We start from the raw sequence: 10,418 nt of genomic DNA on the forward strand, positions 1-10,418 counted from the left end.
AAAATGAAGAAAAATGCTGCGCCCTCAGACGTTCATATAGCTGCATGAGTTCTAAAAGAAGAAAAGACGTGAAAAAGATTGATGAAGACTTGTAGAGAGATTACCCAACACGCTTCAATTGGACAGCATCATCAATAATGGTACCACAAAAAGATGGTATTTATCGTTAAGTTGCACACTATTGTGATCCGAATAAACAAATAGAAAAAACATGTCTTCCATTACCACGAAAGTTAACTATTCGGAGGGAAACATATACTTCTCAAACATTTTTTTGGGATGCTTTCAATGAATAGTGACTAGTTCCAAGAATAATGTCACAATTTCATTGCTCTTATTACATCTCTGTGCCTGTATACTTGGATTTGAATTCCTTTGGGAAAAGTGTCTGTCGAGAACTGTTTTCAGATTGAATTATTTAGATAGATATTGTTCCTGGCTTGTGGTTGCTTGTGTTAGACTTAGTTATTGTTATGGTTATTTTGTTGATAGTGAGGGTCCATAAAATTTGATGGATGTAAATTATTGTGAATAAGTATGGTTTTTATTTTAAAGGGTTTTTTAATATCAACGAAACTGTTAACAGCCCAGAGCAGAGTAAAGGAACCTTATTGACAAGAAGAAAAGAACAGCAAACAAAACCTTTCGAATTTTGAGATCGAATCTCCATTGTTTTCCCGCGGTTGCCTATTCAAACTGATATCAATTTTTTCTCCAAATCATTTTAACATTTCAGAACATGCTTTACTTTAACTGAATGCTGAAATTGTTTGGATAAAATCTTACTCAAAATAGTGTTTAATTTAGAGTTGATCATTCAATTGTTTCTTTCATAGAATTTTTTCCTAGAGAATTTTGGGATTCCATAGGCATTTGTTGGGTTTCGTTATATTGAAACGCGAGTTTAGTTGGTTTTTTGTGTTTAAGGCTGGAATTTTTGAACTGTTACAAAAAATGAGGACCAACTTTAGACATCCTGCGAACTAGAAAACAAAACTAATCTCAATTTATTCCCCTGTATAGCTGTCATTTATTCATTTCATTTCCGGCAAATAGAGATACAAAAAAACATGATTGTATAAGTAGCCGTTATTACTTTGCTAAAAATTACTCTCTTTTAAACACAGTTTTGTTTTTTTTCAAATTGCTTTCGAAGCATTTTTCCCCAGTTAAAACGATCATTTGAACAATACCGGATACGTGGAAAACTTATCAAAAAATTGATTGTCAATGTTAGCTCGAAAAAAAGTTTCTTCAACAATCAATTCAGTTTTCAGAGAACATTTCAGTGCTAACACTTTTAATCGGCCAAAATATGCTCAACAAAGCCGGGGTAGCATGAAGCTCCAAGCTTCTAATACATTTGGGAGGCTGGAACAAAAATTTTGAGCCGGTCTGTACTCATTTCCTTAAATTAATACGTCTCTCATTGAGTGTATTATGGGTAATTTGGCAACTTCAATTATAAACCGGCCTGTCCACCTCATGATGTTTTTGCTTACTATCTAAGTGTCTCTCCATTATAAACAACTGAACTTTCATTAATTATTAATCAGCTTTCACTTCAGATTTCACTAACGAAGAGATGCTTGTCTTCTGTTTAAAATTCTGCATCTGCTAATAATAAATAACTCTACTTTTGTTAAAAAAACAGGTGCCAATTTTTGGAAAAAGCAATCAATATTGGTGCAAAAATGCTTCGAGACCCGAGTTTGACGTTCTTGTTCATTTGGTTGCCTGTGGTAACTGGTGATCTTTATGAGAACGGAACTGTGGTATTAATCCAGGGATACCCTTGCGGTGAACTCTATTATGACATCATAGTTGACGAGGAGAAGACAAACTGGGCCCTGGAATGTGACCATCTGTGTTCTGTTACAGAGGGATGCCAGTCATTCACCTGGTCCAGAAGAGACGGTGTATGTAGACTGTACAGGGAACCAACACCTCCCGAAGAGGACTGCTACGTACAATCAGATCACGTTTTCTGGTTCGAAATATATATATATATATATATATATATATATATATATATACCCTTATTAAGTAATTATTAATTTTCTAGTCTTAGTTATGGTAAAAATTGCTAAAGAAAACTTAACGAAACTCGTACATAATTTTTCGAATTATTATCGTATTTTCTGGTCTAGAAAAATGCTCACATCTGCTTTCCAATGCCTCAATTGTTAAAAAGAGGTTTATCTTACAAGAGTCTTTCAAGAAGCGACCGTCATCTCGCACGATTTTGCAGGATAACCGTCGTTAATAGACCAGAGATGATTAAAAACTAAAAACGAGGTTAAAAATGAATAGGCAAGACCTAAAGATTAAATATTTAATTACACAGAAATCTGTGTATTCATTTTTTATCGTTTTTTTTTAAAAAAAAAGTTCATCAGTCAAAGCCTAGCAAAGCGTTCTCATAAAAGTTATAGCCTTAAAAGTTCCACCAAAATAAAGTTCGACGAATACCTCGAACACAAAAGGGAGATTTAATTTATTAAATTTTTATTAAGTCAAAACATGTTGACAGAGCGTTTTGGCTTAATAGTTTCTGGATCAGAATCAGATTCCAATATGTATCTTTCTTGATCATCCTGTCTCTTATTCGAAACAATTAATATCCCAAAATTTTTACCAGGTTCATAAAGCACTTCGCACTTAGCCGTCACCTGTTCACACCCTTCGAAAACTATTACGTCACTCTTACTAAAGGCAACAGATACGGACTAGGGGTCACTGACGAACCCTTGGTAAGCGCATGTGTAAAAGGCGGCCGAATGTCGTGGAATGATGCAAAATCTTTCTGCGCCTCAAAGACTGGCTATGAAATGTTTGCGCCGCGGGACTTAAACGAAGTAGCAGCCATGAAAACGTGCCTTGGAATTGATACGAATTTCTGGACGGAGTACCAGTACAACGGAATCGATTCAGTGGATGGCTCAGATTTGGACAATCTCGGCTTCATTTCTGAGACCCTGATGATGTTCAGTTCTGATCCAATGTGGAACAGAGATAGTGCTACCCCGGCATCTACAACTTACGATACCAATAAGTGTATCCATTATGTGAATGATGGCGATAAACTATACCACGACGCGTGTGATGGCGGGAGCCATGAGGCTGTGTGCGTGACTAAATTCAACCTGGAAACGTGTGAGAATACAAAAGTGGCTCCTTCTAGGGCAAGCGCGGTAGTGGTTGAAAAGAACACAGGTATGTATTAATCTAAATTTTTAGCTGAGGTGTTTTCTGATGATCAAATGCATGGAGTTGAACAAAGATTGAAAGGTTAAAAGAGAAGCAGATCTTTAAATTAAAATTCGACAATGTGGCAACGATCACGCTATTTGTAACCAAGGTGGCTCGTTAATGTGCGTTTGCACACAATGTTCCGACCAATTTCGGCTTCATTGTCTAGCAAATGAGGAATAGACAGAAAACTCTTATTTCAAAAAATCTCACATACTGATCAAAAATAATTGGCCTATGAATAAAAAAATTGCTTCGAACTTAAATCACTTAGAAAGGCAAATAAGGCCACATTAGTGGGCTCATGAGACCTGCCATTATTAAAACTACGGGACAAGACGAAAAATCAATCTTCAACAACAAACATTTACATCCAAAACTCAATGTGAGTTTTTTTTTAAAAAAAATACATACTAACAAAATCAAAATAGTGTCAAATAAAACCAAAACTAAACAAATAAGTTTTCGCTTCACTGGAAAAAACATGGCACCAGTCCTTGATGAGATTCAGTACCAAGTAGACAAAAATGATCATAAACGGCAAAGTTAAAAAAACTTTTTTTTTGAAAACCATTAATTGCAGATAATGAAAACCATTACAAATCAAAAAAAAAATTTAATTCGGTTTATGTTCTTTCCTGCCTCGACAAAAAAAATATTTAACACTGTCTTTATCACGAATATCCAGAAGACGTCTACAAAAACAAACGCCAAAATCAGAAAAAAATACCAAAGTTCTACTAAATTTTGCAAGAATGCTGTGTTAAAGCCGTTTAAACAATAAAATTCCGTAAAAACTACAATATAATCATTTGCGCCCCAACTAAACAAAAATAATGGGATATGTGAAAAACGAAACTAGATATCCAGCATTGAAAAAGATACATTAAATACCATTCTCTCATTACTCAGAATTTGTCGAATGTCTACAAAAAGACAGAGAGACGCAAAAAGCCAACTTTAAATTAAACTTTTGAGAAAAAAAGATGCGTTCAATGCAAAAAACATGAAAATGGTTAATGTATGCCTTTTTAAACAATTAAGATGGTTTTGCGAAGGTAGATAGTGATTCAAGGTACAAGGTAGATAAAAAACAGCAGAGTGCAAATTTAAAAAATAAGTCTATATATTTTTTTAAAACATTTGATTCAAAAATCATGAAAAATTTTAGCTAGCGACTCAAATGAGTAAACTAATCGCTGTTTATAAATGGAAGTTGATAGGACACAAAAAGTACTCAGGGACTATCTTAAGACCAGAAAAAGAACGACAAATATAGACAAAAGTCAAAAACAAAGATAATATTTCATGAACAGCCGGTATAGTAGCCGTTAAAACGATAAGCAAAGCACTAAAAACATTTGATGGGTTCATTTGTGCGTTTCGTGAGCACCAAAATTTATATGTGACCTGTATATAACGAGACTAGGTAGCAACTGGACAAATGATCAGAGAAGTGCAAATATAAAAAATACCTCTATTTTTTTTAAAGCAATTGTTCTTTGCTAGTAACTAAAATCACTCAAAAAATTTAATTGTACACCAATTGAAAATTTTAATTCACTCTTATTATGCAGAAATTATCATACGAATTAAAAAACAACAAACAAAACAAAACCATGGTTTAGTTTAATATTTTGCGAATAACCTGTATCGAAGTTGTTAAATTAATAAGCAATGGACAAAAACCAATCGATATTTTCAATTGTGTCTCTTGTGATGACCAATAAAATAATAAGAGAACTGTAATTAATGACACTAGGTAGCGAGTGGGTTTTCTGATGATGCCACTTGCAACCCTTTACGACGAATATATCGATCGGACAAAATTGACTGAACAAAAAAAAACCGATAGAATCAGTAAATATCTATCAAAAGATATCAGATAAATTTATAATATAGCTTTCATTGGACATCTAACGGAGGGCGTTAAAACCTGCAATAATCCGCAACTTAAGTTTGACTACAAAAAGATCGACAAATAAAGAAAAAAATACAAAAAAAAGTAAATTTCTTCTATAAGACGGTGACGATTCAGCTAAAACCATGATCTATTCACTGACAAACTGATGCATTCAGATTTGTCTCCTCTTTATATGCCAATAATGTGATATTCAAACTGTCAATAATCTGACATGACAAGAAAAAACCTCAAAGAGGGGAAAATGTCGACAAACCAAAGTTTTTCTGTGAAATTTTGTTGTATCAAAAGTACCTTAAAATGCTTATTTCCTTTCGTTTTAGAGGAAAAAAGGCTACAGTTTTAGCCAAAAATTGAATCAAACAGTACCATAACAATCTACTATTGACGATAGTCAATTGTTCACAAAACTTTTTAAACTCCATAATTCCGTAGAAAAAAGAAGAAATTCAAAAAAATCTTTCCAGTTATATATTCTACGCTGGACGGGCCGTCTAATGATACGACTCACAACCCTCTAAGATCAATATATTGATTAGTTGAAATTGACTGAAAAAAACCGTTTGATAATATATATCTTCCCCCCAAAGTGCGTCGATTATAAATAGCCTATTTTAAATAATTTACATAATTTGTAATTTTTGAAGAGGTTCTGTGTTGAATCATACGAGAATAATTTCTTTTTGTAATTTGATATAAAACAGACGACAACTAACAATTTCGACTGTAATCTCTTTGAGCAGATATAATTAATCTTAATTATAAACAATGAGTTTATGTAAGATCTACGCATAGAAACGTAAAAATTATGTAAGATCTACGCTTAGAAATGCAAAATTATGTAAGATCAACGTCAATTTCATCGTAAAATTATGTAATATCAACGCTGAATTCAATTCAAAATTATGTAAGGTATACGGCTAGGAAGAACAATATTTTCTTTTCAAACCTCAAGTGTAGATCTTACATAAATTCACCGCATTCACTGCTAATCTTACGTATTTTTGAGTTTTTTTGCTTTGACACCTCAGCCCCGGTGGGAACTTCATCCGTAATTAATTTTCGGGAATCCACCGTACGAAAATCAGTATCCTCCTTCATTGGTCTGCCGTTGTTGTTTTTATATTATCATTTGGGCTGTATCAAATCTCAAATCTCGATGAACATGCAATTAAGTAGCTTCGTTGCTAAATACACTGTGATCATATCCGGCCAGTTATTGTTTGAAAATTTTTACCCACCTGCTCCTAGCCCCCTTTTTTAATCACTTCTCTTATATTGTTCCCCATTACCTTACAAGATAACGTGAGTGATGTAAGAGTTTTTGAGGGAATTTTTTCTAAAAAGTCACCTTGTTGCCCACCCACGTCTTTCTTTTTTCTGAGGTCAAACATTTGACTAGTGAATAAGAAAATGTGGAGAAAACTATTATGATTCTGTTCAGATCCTCCCTTCATTTTATTCTTCTCCTCTTCTGAATGTGACTACCATGTCTCTCAGGAGGTGCGTCTGTCTCGCGCAACTGTCGTGTATGAGCAGGAATGGGAACATGTCAAAAATGCGGCCAAGGCGGCCAACCCAGATGGCAACTATGACTCAGCAACCACAATCTACTTCAGGGCTCCTTTCAAAATATTCGTTTTGCACAAGCTAATCTCGGTCAAAGATACCGGTCAAAAACAATTTTTTCCTATAAATAAGAAGCGGACAAAACGTTTCATGGAATAGGGTCAAAATGAGAACAGCTGTTTTTATCGGATCCACATCTCTATTTGAGATGTCAACTTTTAAAAAGACCGATAAGAATGGGGCATGAAAAGACTGTGTTGACTTTAAGGGTCGGGGTTGGGCATGTGTCAATCGATGTGTCAAGGTCGGTCATGCGTCTGCAGACACCGGTTGACCATTATTGGTTGACTGATAATGATTATGTGTGAAAAGACCGCGATTAACCAATATTGGGTCGGCTGATATTGGGTACAAAAAGAATATTAGATGTCCAATGAAACAAGACTTTGGTTTGAATTTAGTACTTAAGAAAAGTACTTGACCAAAGTCCTCTTGTAATTAAAGTAGGAAAATTACCCCACTTCTTCCTTATTATTCTATTCATATGGTAGAGGTCGACAATGATGGTGGTCATCGATCACGTATTGCAATTACTAATACAAAAATACAGTGTACTCTTAACATGACACTACCCCTGTATCCAAATACCCCTGAATATGTTAAAGAGTCTAAAAATGCAAATTGCAGTCAATATTAGCTAAAAAGTGTCAAAAATTGCCTCTGAGGACGTATCGAGAAGATTATTCAAGAAGATAACGAATCAGTAGTGGTATAAATGATTCACTGAAAATTAATTTCCTCAAAAATGAAATAGAGCTGAAGTCCGGTAACAGTAATCTCTTACGAAAAAATACTAGCAAAAACTGTTTCCATTCAATAAAAAAACAGTGTTTCTTAATAAAAACAAAGTCTGTTGTATTGCTGCATGAAAATCAAAGATCATCGATTTTGATTCTCATTTTGGTTTTTTACACAAAAGGCTCCTTTGCATCAACAGATGAACTGCAAAACCATCGTTAAAATCTCAAAAACTACACCCTATATATCTTTACAATTCACAAATAGTGTCAGAGGTAATCTAATGTTTATAATTTTTTAAAAGAGAAAAAATGTCACAGAGTTTCAAAAATGACATTAGCTGTTTTCTGAAGAAATAATAAAATTGACCCCTATCTAATACTGGCCTAATAATTTGAGGTACATGGCTGCTTGAAACCAGAAAACTCCTTAGAAATGTACAGTAAAGAACAGTGAAATGTACAGTTAGAAATGTACAGTAAAGTGAAATATAATTGTCAATTGCATTTTTCATAAATTAAACTTTAAAGAGTGACTTTTCCGACAAACATTTTTGCGTGTTGTCCAATTATGCTTTCATAAACTTTTCAGTAACCGAATGTATGATACTGTCCAGAAAAAAACAATGATTTGGCTAAATCAATAGGAGCAGGGCAGAATGAACTAAAAAAATTAACTGGACCAAAAAGATCATTAACTGGGCCAAAATGATCATATATATGAGCTTATGATCTCCCAAATTATAGCGCTTATAATTATTTGGAAACTTCATTTTCGCACTCTCTCTCTCTCTCTCTCTCTCTCTCTCTCTCTCTCTCTCTCTTTCTCTTTATATATATTATATATATATATATATATATATATATATATATATATATATGCGTGTGTTTATATTTATTTATATGTTTAAATACACACACACGCACACACACACACACACACACACACACACACACACACACATATATATATATATATATATATATATATATATATATATATATATATATATATACATATATGTGAATATACACATGTTTAAATTTTATAATTATACAAATGTTTAATATAATTATATAACTACCTAAAGCCTCTTCACTTGTGAAGATTTACTTTAGTTTGTTTAATGATCATATTAGCCCGTTAATTTTTTAAAATTCATTCTGTAATGTAGTCATTGATTTAGCCGAACAATTATCTGTTTCTGGACACTATCATATTTTCGGTTATTGAACAATTTTTAATTGTATTTTTGGATAACGTAAATCGAACGTTTGGATAAAGTTTCTGTCGAAAGAATTTGGCTTCAACCTTTAAAATATAATATATAGAAACTGCAAAAGATAATTATGATCTTAAAAAAAATTCATTTCAAATGAACACTACTAAAAAATTTTTTCATGCAGCCATAAACACCAAAAATTAAACTAATATCGCTTGGAAACCAATTTTGTCATTTCTTCAGAAAACAACTAAAATATTTAGAAACTCTATAACAAATTTTTTTCTCTATTAAATAATTATAATTTTTGAACTCCCTTTAACATTATTTGTAATTTGTAAAAATTTGTAGCAGGTAATTTTGTGAGATTATAATGATGATTTTGCACCTGTTGTTACAAAGGAGACATCAAGATCGATTGCTTTTGATTTTAATGCAGCAATACAATAGACTTTGTTTTTTAATAGAATCTTTGTTTTTTATGAATGGAAAGTTTTCGCTCGCATTTTTTCTTAACAGGTTACTGTAACCGGACCTTCAGGCTATTCCATTTCTGGGGAAATTTAATTTCTAGTAAATCAATTACAGCAGTACTCATTCGTTATCTTCTTGAATAATCTTCTCGATGCGATATATAACGTTTCTGGTTTACTGAAAACTGTGGTTGTCTCAGGACAAAGTTAGTGTTTCGTATTTTGAGAAAGTTGGGAATTCTCTTAATGATTAATAAAAAGGTAAAAACTGAACAGAAGTTATGTAACTTTGGAACGGCTATTTCAGATTCATATTACCAGATTAGCGTTTTAGACTATTTTTGAAATTCTAGAACCAGAGTTATAGAAACAGTAACTATATGAAAGGAGCCCTATTAGGTACAAACAAGATGCGTCTAACTATCGGTGCTCACCAGTCCAAGATGGGGTTGGTAAATATGAATCAATGTCATTGCATTATATTAACAACATACTCTTTGCTGTTACTACAACATACAATTTAAAAGTCTTTTTAAGTTAACTGTACAAGAAATTTTTTAATTTCGTAAGCTGAACTTAACTTAAATAATAACAAAATGATTTCTTAAGCTCACGGCAGCCAACGCAGGAAATATGGACTGCAATGCTGCTGCAGTGACTGGGTATTTGAATCTGTGTGAGACAGAAGTGTTTGCGAGTGACCAAATGGTCAAGTACAGGGATGCAGAGAAGTACTGCCAGCAACATGGTGCCAGACTGCCTTACCTGAGTGAGCTAGACAGTGATGACAAGCTGAGGGAGACTATGAAACAGATGAGCTGTGATTGGTCTCTATTCAGAGTTTACGAGTCAGGTCAGGACATTCATTAGTTTAAATAACAAAGAAATGATTTTTAGATTGGCGCATAGTGGTTGTGATGTTTTCTATGCTCACCGTAGCTTTAATCACCTCCCCTTCATTGAAAATGCCTCGCTTTTTTAAAAATGATACCTAAATTGTCGGATTTTCAGATGAATATGAACGTTAATACGAACGCTAACAGAACTATGATTACGACAATTTGGAAAAGCTTTTTATGTAAATATTAAAATTTTATTTTTAATAAGCACTTTCAGAGAAGTGTTCGCAATTTTCTGCAACATATTTTGCTCTTGTTATGAAGTTCACTTTTTTTAATTAATA

At 33.2% G+C, this 10,418-nt stretch overlaps 1 protein-coding gene across 1 annotated transcript; it reads left to right on the forward strand.

The window, feature by feature from the left end:
• The first annotated feature begins 1,594 nt into the window (after window positions 1–1,594).
• Window positions 1,595–10,179, forward strand: LOC142340058 (uncharacterized). Its single transcript, XM_075390460.1, has 5 exons — window positions 1,595–1,990; window positions 2,642–3,216; window positions 6,618–6,790; window positions 9,633–9,683; window positions 9,845–10,179. The coding sequence occupies exons 1-5, from the start codon at window positions 1,695–1,697 to the stop codon at window positions 10,103–10,105; spliced, it is 1,356 nt and encodes a 451-aa protein (XP_075246575.1). The 5' UTR covers window positions 1,595–1,694; the 3' UTR covers window positions 10,106–10,179.
• The last annotated feature ends 239 nt before the right edge of the window (window positions 10,180–10,418 follow it).

The sequence above is a fragment of the Convolutriloba macropyga genome, chromosome 5, assembly GCF_964194025.1.
Source record: "Convolutriloba macropyga chromosome 5, txConMacr16.3, whole genome shotgun sequence".
In the NCBI taxonomy this organism is placed as follows: Eukaryota; Metazoa; Xenacoelomorpha; order Acoela; family Convolutidae; genus Convolutriloba; species Convolutriloba macropyga.